The 21,784-nt window shown below is 37.8% G+C and overlaps 1 protein-coding gene across 2 annotated transcripts in view; it reads right to left on the reverse strand.

The window, feature by feature from the left end:
* SCAPER (S-phase cyclin A-associated protein in the ER) overlaps nucleotides 1–21,784 on the reverse strand; it is a 132,172-nt gene that overhangs the window by 42,816 nt on the left and 67,572 nt on the right. For both annotated transcript variants that reach the window (XM_010285733.1, XM_010285732.1), the window contains exons 19-20: nucleotides 12,638–12,753; nucleotides 4,442–4,565 (exon numbers count right to left, since the gene is read on the reverse strand). In XM_010285733.1, the coding sequence (XP_010284035.1) occupies nucleotides 4,442–4,565; nucleotides 12,638–12,753 (240 nt within the window). The remainder of the gene's footprint in view (nucleotides 1–4,441; nucleotides 4,566–12,637; nucleotides 12,754–21,784) is intronic.

The following is a 21,784-nucleotide window of genomic DNA, read 5'->3' on the forward strand; positions in this document are numbered from 1 at the left end:
CAGCCCTGCCATAAGCTCTCGGCTCTGCCCAGCATCTAGGACTGAAGCCTGCAAGATGCTGAACAATATGGCCCCAATCCAGCAAAGCACTTAGGCACACATTTAATGTAGCTGAAAATGTTACTCCATTCTGACTCATGTCGCCTAAAGTACCTCTGTGTATCGAGAGCACCATTTTTTTCCTGTGCTAGCAAAAAAAGCAAACAAAAACCCCCAACAAACAGTTTCCAGTTAACAACGTAGAGCTCTGTCACTGAAAACTCATTTATGGTTTTATTTGTTTTGTTAAAAGCATAATCCTTCAGAGACAGGAAGGATTTTAAATAGAGAGCTGCTAAACCTAAATGGAAAGTCGTCATACCTTTTGAAGCACCTAATTTCTGTTCATTTGATCACTTGTGTTGTATTCGTCTCCCATGAGCAGTGGTGACTTTGTGCTTCTTGCATGTGTAAAGTTATTGGGCTCGCCTCAAAAACACTCCAGAAAATGTGTATTTTCAAAAGAATAGCTACGGGATGTCAGACTTTCTATGTACTGACTAGTGAAGAAATGGAAATGGCCCAGGAAGTCTATGGGCTTAAGATGGTGCAGATGAAGGTTCCACTTTTAGATTCCCTACCCCTCAATACTTTAATATGTCATTATTTCTCCCACTCCAGCACTATTTTCAAAATTTACTACAGGATTAACACACTGGCTTCCTACTGCGGCTAATCAACAAAATATTACGTTTTTGGTCATTTAAAAGTTACGTTATTAAAACAGAAAGAAAAAGACATGAAGTTTTTACATTTTTTGACATTGCCAACAGTGACTGAATTGCATTAGGAATGACCCAGACCACAGAGCTGACATCTAACCGAGGTACTTTTTTGCCAACCTTGATAATTCTAGATGCTGGTCCTCAGGTCTCCAACTAGACCCGAAAGCAGAGGGAGGGTTTTTAGATCTCTTAGTGACCTGGAAGGCAGAAACTGCCCACACGCTCCCCTTATTAGGGACTCCAGGAGTACTGTCAGTGCCACAACAGCTGAACGCTACGGAGACAGAATGTAATTCCAAAATGAACCAGAACAGCTGAGAAGCACGTACGTGCCTTTGATTTTACAATTCTTGTCATAATCAGCGCAAACAAACACGAAGCTGCCTCACTTGGTGCAGCACAGGAGATTAAAAACCTGACCACAAGTGACTTCGGAACTAGCAACTGCGACAGGACGTCCACTGTCATTTTAAAGCACCCCAACTAAATGGCAGCACATTCCAGTGAAGAGACGGTGGAGAAAAATTACTTCAGTAACTAGACAGTCAGATTAACTTAAACCCAAGCAAAGCGATTGTACTTTGTACGTAAAAGTTTATAGGTCATTTGCCTACAACAGAATCCAGATTTAAGCACTGTATTTTGGAAAAAAAAAAGTAACAAGCAGCTCACTTTCGATCTCTACATTTGTTTCATCTCTACTTACATTGCACAGTTCATTTCACATGTTTTTAATGTTCACTACTGATGTTTTAGTTAGAATTTTCAGATATTATGCATCTGAAGATTGTCTTAAAAAAAATCCTCATACAACGATCGAATTTGAAATTTTCTAACTTCCAACCAGAGCTGTAACTGGCAACCGACTCTGGACAAAGTGACACTGCTGGAGAGAGACTGGCAACAGCAGGTATGCTGTGATGGGAAAAGTCTGAATGAATGAATGAACAAAATTTAAGAATTTTTACTGGACAAGGTGGTCTTGTCCATCTTGTTATTCTCAAAAGCTTTTGGAAATTTCCCTCTAATCCATCTGAGAACATGTAGTTAGAAAACAAACTGCCATGCCTTTCTTATTGTGAAATCATAAAAGGACAGATATTTGGGGTGAAAAAAAAAAACCCCAAACAAAACCAAAAAACCAATCTGTTTGCTAAAGAGATAAAATTATTTACAAATGCAGGCACAGAAATGTACAGTTTATACATATGGCTTTTTCGGCTATCTTCATGGAAAAGCACGACAGCTGTCACTTGACGAGGAAAAAAACCCCAAAACCCAAAAACCCCGTATCTTCACACGCTTACGTAATTATTTGTTTCTCTCAGTGTGAAACCTTCCAAAATAAATAATTAGAAAAGTTCTCATTATTTTGCAACTGTCTTCTAGGTACAGGAGAGAAAGAAAAGCAGAGATAGCAGCCTGTAGATGAATGAAGTTACCACCCGAGCACAAGACTTCGATGAACGTAGGCAGGAAGGTTTGATCCATTAACCACTGAAATCAGGAGAGGGGATACTACTGACCTCAAGAGACCCTGACTTAGGCATTACCTGAGCTAAGGAGGCTAAGAAAGGTAAAATGGTAAGTAGTCTACAGAAGGTTTCCTACCAGTCTGTTTAGCTGTGAGATAAAGGAAGGTCTAAACAGGACACTTCTAATAATTAACTTGGGTAGGCTGGATGTCACCAAAAAAAAAGAAAGAAACACACTCCATCTGTTATTCTACCATTTCCCATTGGTACCCAAGCTTTAACTGGAGAAAAAGTATTTTTGTTTTTTTTTTTTTAATAATTCTTCAAGTAATATTTCGAGGAGAAAAATGTTACACCTGCTTAAAAGAAAAGCGAACGTTTTGTCACCGATGAGAAGGGATTGTTTTACATTTTATCTTTAAAATATATAGCTCTGAGTTTTAGCAAAAGTGAAGCCGACACTGCATTCAATAATAAAATATATTTAAAGATTTCTTAAACCTGGCTTCTTTCCATTTCTGTATTCAGCAAAAAATTGGCATCCTTGTTTAACAATTTTTTACAGCCTTGCAAATATACGTTCTCATGTATTACTTCTGGTATTACTTGGGGTTTATTTTCCAACAGTAAGTGGGAATATGCATGACACAGGCAAGGGCAGCACCATACAGCTCCCCAAACTAGGAATGCTGCAGGGAGCTAATTCTTTGGAGGCGTGTCTTAATATTTTGGTATTCAGAGCTTAATCGAATTCAAAAAGTGCTCTCCATTTGTCCATTTCTTTTTTGTAAAAAAGAAAAAGTCAAACTTGAGCTGATTTATGATATTTTCAAGAGTGAAATATCAGGGTTAGAAAAGCAGCACTGTGTTTTTTTTTGGTACTTAAATATGTATTTCATGGAACTACGAAGACACCCTGGTTTAAGGGCCAATTTTGCCTGAAGAGAACACAAGAGACTTTATGCACAGGAAAGAAAAGTCCACTGTGGATCATGGGAAACGTTAAGCTTTAATTACAGTTTTGCTGCAATTCAAGGATAGTATTTGGCAACAGACTGCAAACAGCTCCAAGCATAGTACATTTTTCTTAGGCAGTATCTCTGATCTCTCGGTGGCCAACATTTCCCAAGAAATACCCTCTGTATTTCTTTGGGAAAAGCGCAGGTCGTTTGCACAGTGCTACACTGAGGAAAGGGAAGGTGTTTGGCAGCAGAATGAATCTTGTCACTCGTAAAGTGCTGAAGGATTTCATCTCTCGTGTAATTACCCACGGAGCCTGCGCTCTGGCTCGCTCTGCGGAGCGCCAGCAGTGTTGTGACTGGCCCAGCACAATGCATGCACCTTTCACTAAGTATATTTGAAATCTAATACCTGGAATCCTCTTGGAAAGATTTGGTGAAGAACAATGAGCTGGCAGCTACTTAGAGGAGAATGCACAGGTTGCATTCCGGTTTTCTTTGTGTCAAGGACCTTTGGACTATCTTTTTAAAGTGTTCGTCAACAGTCCTATGGCTTGTTGATTCTAGCAGCGCCATTTAAATTATTCAAAGTATGTACATAACTTTTCAATTAACAAACTGCTTGGCTCATGAAAATACATACACACGATTTATAAGTAGAAAACCAAGACTAAATATCTTATGATGAGCACGTCACAATGAATTAAAAATGAGTTTTCAAATAAAATATTTAATGACATTTCGAATTAAATGAAACATTGGAAAATGAAAACTTTCACAGTTAACGAGTCCTGCTATTTAAGCACTTCGGCAAATCTAACTACAGCAACGTACTGACCTGACTTATACTCCCGATACTGAAACACACGTGAACCAAACACACATGGATAACGCATAATATTCTATACTATAAATATTACTTCTATACTATAAATATTACTACAGGGCGAATTAAAGAAGAAAACCTCAGAAAACATTGAAGATAGAACACTGTCCGCTCGCTAGAGTTCCTGGTACAGATGCTTTTGCAGAATTTATCAGCAGAAGCAAGTATATCTGTCTTCATAGAAGTATAGTAAATTAATAAATAAATAAACAGTTACCAAATACATGTAACAAAAAAAATCTTTATTCTTTTGAGTCTTTATTCTCATGTACCTCCTGGTGTTCTTATACTCTAAATACTCTAATAAGGCAAGGAAGCATTCAAAAATTTCTAAATTAAAATGGGTATTTTACGTACCGTAAACTGGTGTATCAACAGGTCCATTAGAAAAGTGATCTTATTACTGAAAAGAACGTAGGTGCAGTTTTCTGTGCAATTACTGCAGGTGAGGCTGTAAGCATTTACTGCGTTGCACAGCGACCTAAACAAATCAGAAGGAAAGAAAAAGAATAAGAAGGATGTTACTTTTGTCTTCAGTAAACTAAGAGCAACTAAATGGAAGCCCATCACAAAACAGCCTTTCAGCAATTCACACTCCTTTTCTTAAACTTGGGATTCCAAACAGGACTAAAAATGAACATGTAATCAACTAAATAACTAGTAACTTCCGAGCAGTAAAGCCGTACTTATCAGAAGGCACGCACTGTATGGCTACCGGACTCTTCTGTATTCGTAACTCGTAACACAACTTTCAGAGAGTATCAGCTAATTTTATAATTCGGATACGTAACATTCTTTTCTTGTGGCTTATATCACACCAGTAATTCAGGTATAAAGGTCCCTTTCCTAGCACAACCTTCAAGCAAAAAAACCCGCATCAAATAATTCACAGGATACCGGGACCAGCTCCAGAGAGAGGCTGTTGCGTAGCGCCCGTGAGCTAATGAGAGCAAGGAATGGAGAGGATCGAGCAGCTTGCACGCAGCAAGCAAAACTGAGCGGGTGAAACTCCTGTCCGAAAACTTCTGCTGCCACGTTGGGAACCACTACTGTACAGAGCCTTTATGCGTCGGTGTGTAACGGCGATAGCATCAACTGACCTACACCTATGGCTGGTGGGAAGAGGTAAGAGGTTTGCAATAGGAAGAACAGAAAATCATAAGCACAATGAGTCACAGAAAACTCCCGATGTACAAAACATGTCCAATTATTCTTTGCATCGTGTGTAATTTCCATCTGCTCCAATTAAAGTGTTCTTCTCAAAACAGGATTTGCGGGGAAGCTGGAACCAGTCCTACAGAATATACTCACAGCGAAGATAAATCTGACCCGGATAATATTATTTCAGTATAAACACAAAATTCATTTCTTGAACTTTGCTTACTACAAAAGCTATCACTGTTACTAAACAAATACGCACACAGACACAGAACATAAATGCATCGTAAATATATACAATAATAAATACAGATGGCTAGAAATTCAAATTGTTTGCCTAAAGTAAACCAAAAAGAAAAGAAGTTTTATTTGTCGGGTGTTTTTACCATCTGAAAAAATGTGACTAAGTTCAAATAAGCTCCATAAAAGCAAATAAATTGTGAGCACCGTCAAAAGGTCATACAAAAATGGGACTGCAACAAACACCAAGTTATCACAGAGAAATCATCAAAGGTGGCATTTAACATAACAAGCTGCAGACTAACTCAAAATACTTAGAAGGAGAGAGTTGAGTTTTACACTTTGTTTTTCTCCCAAATTCATTTCTGAAACAGTTATTTAAATATTAAGGAAAGCTGCTTTACTGATCGCTGCGTTCGTTGCGGTGGCATCTGACTACTTAGCGTGGCTCCCCAGACTTGAAATGGAAGCATCTTATATATATACAGAGTATTTCTCAAGCCAGGAAAAGCTGGAAATACTCAGAGGCCAGAAAATTTAGAGTAAAATTTTTTTCATTCTTATTTCTAGACTGTCTTTTCTTCAGCTTGAGAGACAATATTGAAGTTAAAGAAGCAGCGTTACCTTGCTTGGTTTGATCTGTAAAAACATAAAGAGCGTTCATACTTTTCCTTTGTTAATTAGTTATATTAACTAATATAACTAATCAGTTGTATTAGTGTTACTGTACTCCTGCCTAATTAAATGAGTTTCAGACTGCAGTTCACATGATATGAAAACAATATTAAGTCCTTACTTACTGATCAAGGGCAGGTTCATTTTCACCTATTTCACCTGACTTTTACCCCACAAGGGTAACACCTATACAAACTCGAAGGAGCATGCTTCACGTGTATTCTGTAAAACCTGCCTTGCAACAGGATTCTCTTTTCCTATCCTGGCTATATATAAAGGTATTTATTTCACTTTCCTCAGGAATACTGAAAAAAAGGCTCATTAGGCACCTACTTTTACTTTTCACAGAAGATTATTCCTCTGTGTAGGTGTGTTTACAGGGAGGGAGAGATATGAAACTATATTGGTAGTTTCTATTTTCAGTTGAGAAGAAAACGTTTTAAATCAGCATCTGTCATTTCATCAGCTATCCTAAGATAAAGATTAATTCTGTTTAAATATAAACATTACAATTTACCCAAAGTGTCAAATATGGATGTGGTAGGTTAACTTACAATTTTGACAGCATTTCAGAGTTGATGAGGTGATTTAGTTAATTCACTGCAATAATGTTTTTGGATATATAGGATTCCTAATTCCTAAAAGGATCATTTATTTTAACATTTGAAAACACAAAAACTTCCCACTTTATATATGGAACAAATTCCACTGTAATAATGCATCATGCTTTTGTATTTCCCAGCTGAAAATCTCACGTCAGAAAAAGCAGCTGCATTTTCAGAGACTCAAATAATGCATTTGAAAAGGTGGTGTGAGCAAATGGATGTCAAATTCATTTTTCACAACAATAAAGAGAGTTCTTTTAATTGATGACATAAGCTTGCTAACTACGGTTCGTCTAAATACATTCTAATCACGGCACGCTCTGAACTGTGATTCAGTTCCACTTTTTTTTTTTAATTCAAAATTGGAAGTATCAGCACAGAAGCCGTCCCCAGGTGGTTCAGTGTTAAATGGCAGATTAAAGACAGCACAACTAATTTCTTTACTTTAATCTTATTAAGGGAACAACAGCTGTCAACTGTCACCATTTCTGCACAAGGCCTCCGAGACAAGCGCAGTGCCGCGAACGTCAAGCCAGAACTTTATTTAACCACCAGTTAAACTCTCCGGGATGAAAAACTCAATACATTTCTTTTTCTCCACCCCCCCACCCTTGGAAGCTCTAACTGCTCCTAATTCCAAAGCTTTCATCTCAAGAAATCCATTGAAATAGTAAAGTACGAGCCTCCCGTGAAGCAGCTGTTTATCGATTACTGATGTTGCTCTAACCTTTGTATCACACCCGCAAATCAGCTTTAAGGCTATGTTAGACAGCATGTATACTCAAACCACAGAATAAGTCTGCCCGCGGATGTAAGGCTTTCCTCTAGAGTAAATCCAATTATAAAAACACTCATTACGGTACACAAACTTTGATCCAAAAAAGAAATCTGTTTTTAAACTAGACAAAAATATGCATCTGTATGTAATATTTATTTTACACTAGGACAAAGAAATAGGAACAGGATTCATTTTAATCAACATCTTCAAGCTAGATCCCAACAGTTTATATGTACGGATGTGTTTTTCTTTTATGCTAGCACATCTTCACTTTCCTCAATTCGCCTGATATAAATAAGTTGACAAACTGTAATTTTTATTCAAAATACTGGGGCAGAAACGGTATCCAACCACGCAAAACTAATCCACCATACTGCACCAGCATATCTAGGCGAGAACTCACAACTTTTGCTTTCTAAAATAAGGGCATCATCAACAGCTATAATTAACCCGTTTCAAGTGTAAAGCTTTTTCACATTACTTTCAACTTCTAAACATTATACATGAACGTACTTTGATTATCAATTAAGAAAATAACCCAAAAAGCTAATTTTACAGTGAAATAATACACAACTAAATATTATTAGATTTAGGATGAGTTAACTCAGTAGTGCACTGTTCATTTTTAACAGTTTGAATATTATGCAGTACTCTGACGGAGGAAGAAAGCGATCAGTATTGGCATTTAAAAGTATTTAAAAGGAGGTGAGCTTTTACTGAAAAAACAGTGCACAGAATGGCTGTATAGTGGAATGGTTAAAAAACCACCAAGGTAAGAACACGGATTAAAACAACAACAACAACAAATTGTTTTTCAGGTAAAAATACCAATTTTAAGTCTTGAAGACTACAGAGGCCCTTATAATTCACTCATGGAGCCTATTACACCATCAGGAACTCTCAAAGATTCATAATCAACTACTATTTTGTCTGTATTTCACATTACGGATGTCTGATTAAAAAAAAAAAAAAAAGGGCTCCAGCTGAAGTCTAGTCACAACTAATAGAGAGAAGACCAAATTCAGCACCAGTTCTCCTTCAAGATACTTCCACAAACAGATTGGAGTTTGATTCCGAAATGACCGAACTATTACATGAAAAGTGACAACCAAACAATTATTTCACCCCAACTTTTACAGGTGTGATGGAATCTGAAAGTCTTCTATGGAAACTCTCCAGTCCCTGGCTTATCGATCGTTTCCTTGCGAGATCTGGCTCTCAATCAAAAAGTTTCGTAACGGTTCACAGAGCAACTTTCAACAATAAAACTTGTTCCTGTATTGCATGGGAGGGCAACATTGCTTTATTCTTCAGCTCTGAGAGCTTGAAGTCCAGCTCTGAGACAAACAGCAAGAACACGTCCTGGAAGGAGACAGATGCTGCAGGTTTCAGATGTTGAACTTGCAAAGAGGTCATTCGCTTCAGCGTATCTTTATGTCCTTGTACCAACTAGCTAGTTTGCAATGAACTCTAGAGGGAATAACCTTACAAGAAATCACGAAAGCTTGTTTCGCTCTTCATGTTGAAAAAAATTGTGAACAATCCTATAGAACTGCATGAACAGTAACAGCGCAGGTTAAGAAATGTATGCCTATAAAAACCGCACAAAAATTACCGAGAACAAGCTATAAAACCAGTTCTCAGCTCAAAATAATTCTTACTGAAAAAACTAATTGTATCAATGCCATCCATACTATTATGTGGGCACTATTTTCTGCTTTTTACCTATGTAATTATGGTTTGAGCTTTTTACCCTGACAGTATTTGCTTTAAATGAATGATGCAAGAAATTCTATGACTAGACAAGACTCATTATAATAAAACTGACTTTAATCATGTCTTAACTTGTAACAAAAGTCCACCTTTGTTCCTTACACAACTACTGCTAATTTCTATTTAAAAATGCTGGTCACCTAAGGAACTCAACGATTTTGCAAATGTTAATTAAACAAACCCTTACAATTTCTTACAATTTGCAAGGCCAGTAACATGTCATGGCCCAAAGGGGCTGAACGAGTTGCCCATAGCAGATATGCAAAGCGACACAGGGGACGAGACTCATCGTCTGGTCTTGATCTTAATCATTAAATTGTTCTGCTGTGCAACTCCAATTTGCTTTTCGGTAGAAAGGCAAGAAAAATACCGTAAGGCTCTGATACCTCTTGAAATTCTGCTGAGTATGTCTTGTTTTGTGGAGAACTGAACAAATTCAGGAAAATTACAAAATGCTACTTTAAGAAATAAGACAGCTGGACACTAATTTGCATGTTAACACCAATAATAAAACCTACTACAATCCATTGCTTTCTCTTTTCCATTTTCAGTGATTTATTTGAAGGGCAGAAAAATTGCCCCAACACCAAATGCATCATCTGTCTCATAAATGTCACATCTTTTTCACAACATTTGCTGTCCTGCTGGTCTAACTACCAATCTGGGCAGTAGCACAAAACAACAGGCATATTGTTAAATCTTTTGATAATAAAGCTTTATCTTGTAGACATGGGATTAAAGTTCTGAGCTGCACCATACTGCCAGGATTTTGGAGAAAGAGAGATGTAGATAATAGCCCATGTAATCTCCTCACCTACTTGTAAATAGCTTATCCTCATCACAAAACAACAGACAAATGCCCAATTTAAGATGAGTACAAATGGTTAAACGTTGCAAGAGCACACAAACAATCTCAAGTATAGTAGTGTCCTTTAGCAAAGCATATTTGGCCAGGGGAAGACTGGAGGGCAATTAAAGGTCTTAATTCAACATCTTTCCACAGGGCTTTGCTTTGTCTTTAAGTAGAGAAAAGTGCTGCTTCACTAGGTTCAAAGTTTAGAAGTCAGGATGTAAATTATATTTGCACAGAAGGAGGAAAAAGAATTTTAAACTCCTTTCAAAAATTAAATGAGTAGAAATGTGATACACATTTTCTTCATGGAAAGAACTAAATGAATTCTATAATTATAATTTGTTTCTGAAACTCTCTCAAACATTCGGTATTTAAAGCAACACATCTGAAGAATTTCTTGAAATACTTTCATACTAACACGCATTAACACGGTTTCTCTAAACCAGCCACATTCGTGCCTGCTCCAAACTGTTCACTGAAAGTCCCACCCTCCGTGACGGTTGGTTGTTCTCGACAGTCAAGTTGCAGCTTCTGCACAAAGTATGTTCTGCTCAATCAGAAAGATGACCACAGAAATAGCAATAGAGGATGCTCTGCGTCACACGCAGCAACATCAAGTTCACGGTGACACTTGTATCAGACTCCAGACTCCGCAAGTTAGACTCAAGCAGCTAGACTTTTGCAGAAAAAAAATGCAAGAGCAGTTAACTTTAGAAAGCAAGATCCTGTGTTAAATTATGTGCAACCTGATGTATCACTTCCAAACTACAATACTTTGGAGACCGCAATTTGCTGTGAAGTTGAATGAAATGTTGTATTTCAGCAGCGGAGCTAAGCTCTTCAGTAGATTTTAACACACAAAGTTGTCAGAATAATTTATATTAATCTCTTTTCTGCCTTGAGATTTCTTTTGAAAATACAGATATTAGAAAACTTGTGTTAATGAAACAACGTATAATGAATTTTTGAGAGGTTTAAAAATTCTTTTTATAATTCAGTCATGAACAGGCTTAGGAATCTGAGAAACCAGTTATACTGGCCTGAAATAGGTATGAGAGAGACAGTAACTGTCATAGAGAGAAAAACCTTTGATAAATCTCCTTGGATGTTTTTTGTGTTACACAAATGTAGCTGACATGGGGCTTTATTTACCAGCACACAAGTTCCTTTGAGAACTACTACATCCTCATACTGTCTAACAAACTTTAAAAAAAATGTTTTCAGTAACGTAAACACAATATTCTCAAACCTTCTCAGCAAAGATTGCCAAAAGGAAACTACTCCTAAAATGAAAGAACAAAAATCAAAGATGTCTAGAAGATGCACATTCTAAGAATTTAAAGCTAAATTTAAGCTAAGCTTTAGGTGGCCACACAGTGCAGCCCTTTCCCTTGCAAAGTTGATCCCTCATTGATGAGCATAACTCAAAATTAGAACTTCTGCAAACTCACAAGTCCAAAGGCTGCTGCTGAGCTGCTCACCACAGGACCAAGTCCAGATTGCTCATCAGCGGAGTTGGCTGGACCTGCCACAAGTGCGTTCTGCATGACTTAGCGGGAAGGTAGGAATTTTATGGTCTTTGAAGAGCAAAGTTAAGATATTAAAAGCATGTTTCTTTCTTGGTGTTCTTTCCTAGCACTTTGCACCTGTCCTATAACATATTAATGGGCAGTTTTGATACAAACCCTCACAAAGTAGTGCTTAAATTCCAATTATTGCAATATTAAAATATATCTACAAAAAAATGATGACAATGGTACACAACAGAATAGCCTGGGCTTGGTTCCTCTTGTACTAAAACCATGCCTAGCCCTGCTCTGGGATGACATTATGTGCCTCTGAATAGATTAAAATTACAGTTAGAGATCAGATTGAGTTAGATGCTCAAGAGCATGCTTTTGAGTTGCCAGTGTTTGCAGGCATTCTGTTTAGTCACCACCTTTTTTAGGGATTAGACATTTAAACCCTTCTATTCTTATGTGCTATAAAGACGAATTCCTCTAATCCACAAGAATTTTTATTTACCTGTTTGTAGAAGCCCTTTCAGCTAGCAGTAACTTACAACTGTTTCACTTTAAAAGCAGTCAGACTCCAGTGAATTACAACCTTTTAAAAAACTGCACCACTTCCCACTAAAGATGTTCACAGACTAACTTCAAAAGATATGTACCTCCTCTTCTGTTTAACACAGTTTTCTCTTTTCTCATTTTGTACAATTAGGGATGCCACCACTCAAATATATCATAGCTAGAAATAAAGTCACCAAGTTAGAAAACTGGAGGTTGAGAGGAAACGTCTTTCACCTTGCATGGCAGCGTAGAGTAGAGCGAGATTTTTTCTTCGAAGTTTGACACTGGACTATGAGAAGAAGCAGCAGTGAGGCAGCAGATATATAAATAAATATATATTTATATATAAAAATAAATATTCTAGTGATTTTAAGCAGCAAATGAGGGAGCGACCCTACTTACTTAAAAGGAAGCCGTGAAACCGCATTCAGATTGGTGGGAGAAGTCACAGCTTGAAGAACATTTTCAAGGGCAGTCAGTCCTCCTGCAGCCCGGAATGCTATTTGATCTGCTGTGTTCTAGATAAACACAAACACAGAAGAGAACCAACAGAAATTAAAGAAATTGCTACATAAAAGATATGCTCGACAGACAATTGTCCTGAGTTTTGACAATTTAGAAAGTCTTCAATACATGTATTTATCACACCTCTGAAAAAGCGCATTTTACTGCCAGTGCAGAGGGAAGGGTATTCTTTAGAGCAGGAGTTGAAATTCTCAGGTGCTATTTTTTTTCAAAGATCGTATATACATATCAAATACTATATAGGTAATACAGTTGAATAACGTATTTTCTGTAATGACATATTGTTCTAGAGATTTTAATAAAGTTTACCTGTTGCTGTTACCTTTCTAGCTGTTCTTTATTGCTCTGTATATGATTTAAAGAACACAGACAAATCTCTAGATGAGTAATTTCCTCTTTCTTACAAAATTCTCCAAAAGGAGACAACCCCCAGGCTTGTTCCTCGATTTGGTCATTGTATGCACGAAATAGCTTAGGCAGATCACGTTAAAACATGAGTACCATCACTACATTGATGATACCTGGTTACGTATTTCACAGAATGTGGACCCCATAGGTTAAGTTGCTGATCTGGAAGAAAGCCTGACAGCATCACAGCTCAGCTGTCTTATTTTATCCTTAATCTTAGGAAGACAGAAGTGTTGCCTGACAGATGCTGTTGAGGATACAAGGCGGCTAGTTGTTGTGTCTTCTCAAACTAATTGCCTGGAGTTTAAGAATCGGGTTAAAAATCTGGAGGCGATTTTTGGTAGTGCTTCAGTTATGGGAAACTATAAAGTTTGAAAATGTCACCTAGATGACTGGTGTAGTTTATGAATTTGGCAACCAACTTATTAGCTCCCCCCAGGTCCCTTGTCTAATCCACTGCTTGCAGCTTATTCAAAATGCAGCAGAATGAATGAATATTTTTAGCTTTGAGGTATGACATTCACATCCAGCTTGTTTTGCTACGTTATGTTACACTATGTTGCTGGTTATCAATGGAAAGATTCAATTTAAACTAGTTTTGTATGTGTTCCCAGCTTTCTAGATTAGCTTTTCATTATTCTAGGTGTCCTCTTTGAACTTCCACTTAGCAGAATTTTACACTTGAATACCATCCTACCATTATTCCTACAGTTTGCAAATGACTGAGTTTTTATTGGAGCAGGTCCAGGATTTTAGAACTTACTCATGCCCTTTTCCATTCATACAAAACTGCTTTCATCTTCTACTGTTTAAAATAAAGCATCTAAGATCTTTTTCTTCTCTACTTTTAAGTTGCTAATTTTGTGTAGCTTTATTGGCTGTTTGTATTTACTCATCTTAATTTCATCAATTCTTGTTAATAACAAATTTTTTTTTCTAGTGCCGCAAGCTAATGGCAAGTGCTCTATAATCACTGTGAGTCCGTCAAGAATGTATTACACAATAACAGGAAAAAACCCATATATACCGTAAAACAGAAAAAACTCCTAGTGACTCTGGCAATAAAATATTTCTTTTAACAATTACAAAGACAACTGAGCAAGATATAATATGATTTAGAAGAGAAACATTTTTCCCTCTGAGAATTAGATCTTAATATGTAAACACAAAAGTATGTATCTCACTTTTTTTTTTAAATCATGCAACTTTCTCTCCATTATGTTTCTTTCAAACAAACATCTGTATTCTATTTAAAGGACTTGTGCCAAGCTCCAGAAAAACCGTTTAAACAGGGAAGTGAGGTATTAGAAAATAAACCATTTTCCATAATTAATATGAACTGCATGTAGATTTTTTTTTAGACAGCCAAAAGGTTTACCTACAAAGGAATAACTACTCTCAAACAAATGGAAAACTGTGTGCCAACTCACCAAGCAGTTAAGATAATCAAGCACTGATTTCCTACAGGCTAACCGATAAATATAATTTCTAGCAAACAATTTTAGTCCAGTTAGCCCGGTAGTGCGTGCCTTAACTGAAGAGCTACTTTGGAGTTTCACTCCTATATTCCTCCCTTCCAATTTTTTCCCCAGAAAAACTCCAAGCAACAACAACAAAAGCCTCTTTAAAGCAACCCTCGGTTGGGCACCTCTGATATAACACATCACAGCAACCGCGCGTCCAGCCTGCAGCGTGGCTGGGCTAAACCTGCCGTCGGCTCTGCCTCCCCTGCGACGCCGTCCCCAAGCTCCCGACAGAGCCGTCAGCAAAAGATGGCCCAAGAGCAAGGAAAGAGTCCTGCCACAAGCAGACAGTGTTATGTGAGCACCGTGGCTTATGGCCACAGTTCTCAAACCTTCTCCCCTTCCTTGCCCCTCCTGCTCCACCAGCGCGGCAGAGCACTTCAGCACCCTCCAGACAAAGCCTGGGGACCTTCTGAGAGATCAGCTTTCGCTCCAGCTTCAAACTTCGCAAGTGTAAAGAGATATTTTGTTATTTCAAGCGTGCGTTTTCCTCGGTAATCAACATACACACGTAGCCAGTGCAGGCAAACGTGCAGGAGGATTTCTGCATATGACTGGCGTGCCGGCATCGCGGCACACAAATGAGACAGACATTTATGTGATGCTGCTGATTTATTTGCTACAGCATATTTGTTAGTGCTACTCCAGTTTTAAATGTGCCAAGCACTTCCCTCTTCTCACTTTCCCTATTTCTCATGGGAGATTATGCCACAACCTATTAGCTCTCGTGGCGAAGAAGTCTTTCCTGTCATTTAGACCAAATATGCCCTTTCTCTATTTCATCCCATTACTCTGAGTTATATCCCATTTTATTGCACTCATTTTGTTTCTCCCCTCAGTAATTACTCCATTCTTGAAGTCGTACACTGCTACATTTTCCTACTTGGCTTGTTGCTCAACTCTAATATTCATTAATGCTAAACCCATCCTTTTCTTTTCTTTTTTCATGTAAACTTTTCTTATCTGTGATTTTGTCCAGAACTCCTCTTTCCTCCATAAGTACCTAGTAATAAAGTGTCCAGAAAGGAAGTTCCCCCCCAAATCAGTCACCAGAGCTGCCCTGAAAGAAGCTGTAACATCCCCCTATTCTGAGAGGAAATCTTCATGTATCTGTTTGAAAAGAGTATTCATCTTCCGAAGTTGTTTGATTTCCTACATGTTCTCCTTCCGCATCACTTCTTTTAAAGACAGAGGTTTTTTTCAGGGTGCCTGCTTCACTTTTGTCAAACACGTTGCTGAAGTACAAGTATACTTTGCAAAATACACATTTACATTTTAAAGAACCTCTTTTACTACTACAGTTTTCTATCAAGCAGAAGCGAGTTTGTAATTTCTCCCAGTTTTATAGATTTAGCTTTATGACCTATTCTTCTCCTCTCTAGATTACTCATAAAAATTAATCAGCATTTGGATGCTTAGCCATTAGAGAAATTAATCCTTAACTATGTCCATGGAAGAAAGAGGGGGAAAACCTTAAATAAAAGGAAGAAGCAAATGAGCAGCAAAGTTGGGAAAGATACATGAGCACTGTGCTTACAAGGGCCTGCAAAGCTGCCACTTAGGGATTAGGAATACACTACTTTTGGCACGGTATTTAATATATTTCTATCCAAGGATTCTTTGGAGATGGAGAACTCCAAGAGCTTTTAATCCATTTATTGAAAGGCAATGTTGATTCCCAAAGTATCTGCTGGTATGCAGTGCTTGTGAATGACCTCGGTCACCACGCAAGCGTCCGGCTCTCAGGAATCCCAGGTTCAGGCACAGCTCCTTGAGCTTGGCCTTGGGTCAGTGGGGGTCATGGGAACTGAAGGGAAAACGCGCCCTACCCACAAAGGAGCAGAAGAGTCCCTTGAATATTGCATTACTGATGTTTTCAGAGTGAATATTGTGGGGCTGTGGTACCGGAAGAAACAGTGAAAAAATGAATCGTGCACAGGCAATTCCCTCAGTTATCCACAACAAAGCTCTCAGGTAGGAAGATAAGCTGTGTATAAAGAACAAACAGTATTATCTCTCCAATGTTGAAAAATATTGTCATTCCAGCTCTGAAGAATAGCAGCCAAATAATACCAAATTATTTTAAAATATGCATGAATTAATTCCTCCTTGAGGCAACTTTAAAATTGTGAAGTATTTAAATATTCATCCGCAGAAATCTTTCTTAAAGCATAAACCTATGGGAGCAGGCGATCTTACCCAATTAGCCTTTCTTTCCAAAATTAACCTATATCCTTCACAATATAATCCAAACTCGCTTAATGTTCTGTAGTGCTAAAGCTTTACATTAGCTGGTACATATTAAAACATAACAGAAATTCAGAAGAAGTAGACTGAGGCATGGAAGTTATTCAAAGCCCTTACTCACATAACATTCTTATTTAAGCCGGTCCCCATTTCAATCGGTGTCAGAATGAAAGACCATTCAGGTAAGTGACCTGTATTCTGGTAGCACCCGAGGCACTCGGGAGACCAGGCACCATGTGAGTATGAAAAATGACAGATCCTGTTGGACATAAATTTTAAACCCCTATTTGGAAAGAGAATGAACTAGTATGGCACGTTTTTGCTGCCTGAAAGAATCCTCCAGACTTCTAACTCCGTCTCCCAAATTGCTTAGCTAGGTATTTATGAAACCCATTTCATGATTCCACTACAGACACTGTTCTTTGAGTAGCTGTATATTTAGATTAGGAAGGCTATTCAGCAAAGGCAATCGATCTATCAGGATTCATGTTTGTTGAACAGAAGAAAATATATATATTGGTTTTCAAACAGTATGCAAAAGTTTGGCTTGCTCATACGTATTTTCAGAGATTCACAACTACTTCAAATAACACTTTTAAACAATTTGATTTCTAGGTACAAAAGGTTTCCAAAGCTCTGAAGTTACCTGATCACGCAGGAGAGCAGGGACAAATGAACACGTAGGCAAAAATTATTATTACTGTCACCTATGCATTTCTTAACAGAGAGAGGAAGCGGCACAAAAACCTTGGGGATGCCACCTAGATGTGTCTTAACCATTACAAAAACAGTAACTGAGACATATTCTTCAGAACAGCAGATGAAGCACTCAAAACCAATACAAGAAAAAACCCTCTTGTTTCCTTTATCCCTCACAAATCTGTATCATTGTGAAATACAGTGGCCTTGTTTGTGCAGGAGGAAAGCCAACTGAGCTGATGTGATATTAAGTATGTATTCTTAATCTTTGGACCATTATAAACTTGTCATTTAGAGCACACAGCAACTAATTTCAGCAGAACAGTGCATGAATCAAGTAACTTTAGCAGAGTGTATGTGTACACTAATGCATGTGTGGCAAAGTAAAGAGAAATAATAAATTACACAAATCACGTAACCATTTAATGGATTAATTATGAACTAAGCGTTTTAGGAAAGTAAATTTTTTTTTTTTTTTTTAATTATGACAAACAATTAAGAAAGCTCCCTGCACACCAGGCTACCGTGGCTGACTTATTTACCTACCTGTTACAACACCTTAATGGATTTGAATTCCCCTTCCCTCCTCTCCTACGGCTTGAGTGACAACTGACTAATAGGATTACAGGCTCCGTTCCAATAATACAGCTCAGCTACATGCCAGCAAAAAATGACAGCCTAAACCTGAATTACATGGCCTGGGAATCCATCCAATTATTAACTAAAGTAACTGTTATTACCTAACCTAATCAAAGGAGAAGCAGCTGTTAATCTTCGGTGGCCTGCAGTGTAGTAGCGGTCAGGCTGGATGAACTGTCTTTGTACTTGACTCCTCTACAGACAATAATTACGTCCTTTGTGATCAAGAAGGGCTTCCTAACCTTTCAGACAGAGGCAGCAGATGGGGAACAACTGTTTGCATGTTCATTAACAAGATAGGGTGGATTTTATCGGGGTTTGGGCATCTGTGGCACCTTCAGAGGCCCCACCTACCCAATGATACAAGTACGTTGGGCGAATTTGAAAATTAGCACACTAAATAGAAAGTTCAAAATAATGTTTTCATCTCGTTATCTGCCAGTTGGTACAGAAAAATACACAAGGCTAAACCCCAGTCATTTCCATATGCCTCATCATACGTGGTCAACAAAGAAATAAGTGAAAAGGCCAAGTGACCTGTGCTGTTATTTTGCTCGGTTTTGTTTATCTCATTAAAGTAGTCGGATAAACTGTGTGTCAGAGACACCGGCCTCATCGTAAGACACCGCAGAAGTACAATTTAGTTTATGTTGGGGAAAGTAAAATCATGGGATCACAGTGTGGAAGTACCTGAACAGGAAGATGATTTCTGATAATGCACAGTAATAGCTACTATTTGGAAGGTGAAACTGTGTGAGCTCAGGTAAGAATAAAGTGATTTTTTAAATGCCAAGTGTAATTAATGGTGAGCATAATATACTTAGGATATAGTCGACTCTCAATCATTTGAAGTTTTTAAATCAAACCTGATTATCTCCCAGAAAAATATGATCCCAGTTAAATCATAATTTATTAATTTTGTGCGAGAGTTATTGGGTGAAATCCAATGTCCTGGACCAAAGTACTCACTTCCATACATTTCTCCTGTTAAAGTATTATTATTAGTTTATAACTAGAGCAGAATCAGAAATAACACAGAGCTTTAACAGCTGAAATGACTTAAAGTCAGCTTTACCATCTCTGTTCTATGTTACCTCACATTTTGACTATTTGAAATCTTTTTGAACTAACTTAAATACCACCCTCCCTGTAAGACAAACCTCCACAGTCAGTATTTTGATGTAGAACAAAAAAAGAGTATTTTCCTTCATCAGCCAAAAGAATGCTTTCTGCTAGTCCTGCCTACTATGAATAAGAAGCTGATCTGGAAAACCTGCTTTAACAGACCTCAGGAATTAAAACTGTTCAGAAGAAAATATTTCCGAACGAAACCTAAATACTTCGAAACATTCTGACTTCTATTTCTCAAAGAACACACTGAACTTGTGCAACTCAATTCTACACTTGTTAAACCGTTCACTCAAGGAAGAAATAATAACTAATTAGTAAAATATAGTTGAAATCCATCTTAAGAATTTTCTTCTTTCCTTTTATCTAGTGTTTGAAGATTCTATCTAAAATGCCAGGGGCTAAGAAATGCAGTTCAAAGCTGCCTTAGAAAAACAAACCAGACAACTGAATCCTGGGCTGGCTCCTCCTTTTTTTTCTCCCTCCACCTTTAAATAAATACAGATATATCTACATGCACATACAAAACCATAGATATATTCACGATTGCAGAAAATCTACACTCTTTGATTAGTCCTCAGACACAAAACTTTACAGAGTTAAAATCACTGTAGAGTATGCCAAAATAATATTTTCTATTGAAATTGAGAATTTTGTTCCCTGTAATACTTCTCTCTAGTGAAATCAGTAGTATAATAATATCCCATTCCATGTGAAAAATCCCAAACTGGTTTTCAAGCATGAGTGGTTTTACGCACAATAGAATTTCAAACGTCAATGGGAAACTAGTTTAGGATTAAAACACGAGCCAGAACTGGCTCAGTAGCATTTGTATACCATTGGGGGGAGGTATTCATTCACATTAAGGACATATCTATCATGTATTTGTATCAACTCCTCCCTCATGCATTGCTTACACGTTAAAGCACCCAAGCTCTTTAGGTAATGCTATGCAAGGCCACACAAAGGAGGAAAGGAGGGCTTGAGAAATGCTGCTTTGCACCTTATCTTGCAAAGCAAAGTGCAAATTCTGAAGCCTTAAAGCCGATTCTGAAGCCTTAAAGATAAGGCAGCTCCTCTGGTTTCTGTGTTTACACCCCGCACAGACTAATCTCCACGGCTTCGTCTAGGAGAGGATGCTTACCTAGCATCTCCCCAGCTGCTGAGACGGTAGGTAGGTAAATGGGCCTCATCTTGCAGAAGGTGTTTCACTCCCTGCACGATGTTCAGTACTTGCACGCTCCCCTGTAGAGCTCAGCCTCTAGCATCTAAGCTGTTTGGATAGTAACGTTTTTTTCACTGGAATAGTTACGGTATACTATCTGCAACTTCACGTACATTTAGTATAAAGGAAGACAAATATCTAAGTACAACACAAAGAAAGGATGAAAAAGGAAGTGGTTGATACATCACTCAAATGCAACAACAAAAATGAGGCTTACTTTCTTTTTTAATTACATGAAAAATAAAAAAAGAAGAGGCATTTACTATTGTACTCTCTGAAAGTACATTATTGACAAGGAACTTAAAATTGGTCCAGGCCTAGGGACAATACCACGACTAAGAAATCAATCCTTAAGCCTGTCCTGCAAACACTAAATGTCACGTGCTCATAAATTTAACTTCTGTCTATGCACATTATATACTTTACTCATTCTTCTGTTTCCAAACTTCTGCCCATATTGTAAGGTAAATGATATTGGATAGGGCTCTTTACTGAGTTACTGTATTATCTCACTGAATAAGACAAACCTTATTCAAACGATCCCCTTCCAAGTTCTGCATTGTCTTTTCAGTTCAACAGTAAATTCACAGAGGCACGCGATTCACACTTCTGTTGCCAAGAATAAGACCCTTACAATCCTGTTTGTGAAGTTTCAAGAGCCAGTGAAAGCCACAAAGGAAAGACAGGTAAGCTGCTGAATTCCATGTAGTGTGTTTTGCTGTTTTCACCCATGCTAAGCAGCATAATGGGAAACAGCCAAAATTGCTTGGAAAAATAAGAATTGTCCTTATCGATATTGCAAAAGACAGCACTGAGCACTGCAGTACTTGTGCTTATTAAAAATAAATGTTTAGTCTGTTTATAATACCAGGGCATCTAGTAAGTGCATCAATTAAAGGAGGAGAGCAAGGATAAAGATAAAGTCTCTAATACCAGGAACAACTGCTCCTAGATCTCCATAGATGGCTCCATTAGCCAAGGGCAATTTGACTTTTTCTGAATAATCTCATAAATAGAAGTTCCCAAATGACTATATAAAAAGCACCAGTACGTAATCTTGTCTTGTTCTCTCTCAGCAGTTTATTGGACGAGAAATTGTCCCGTGAGTAGGAAAGTTATAGATCTCTTGCAACACCGAGTCTTAAACCCCTATGG

Source organism: Phaethon lepturus, unplaced genomic scaffold, assembly GCF_000687285.1.
Source record: "Phaethon lepturus isolate BGI_N335 unplaced genomic scaffold, ASM68728v1 scaffold1224, whole genome shotgun sequence".
NCBI classification, from domain to species: domain Eukaryota; kingdom Metazoa; phylum Chordata; class Aves; order Phaethontiformes; family Phaethontidae; genus Phaethon; species Phaethon lepturus.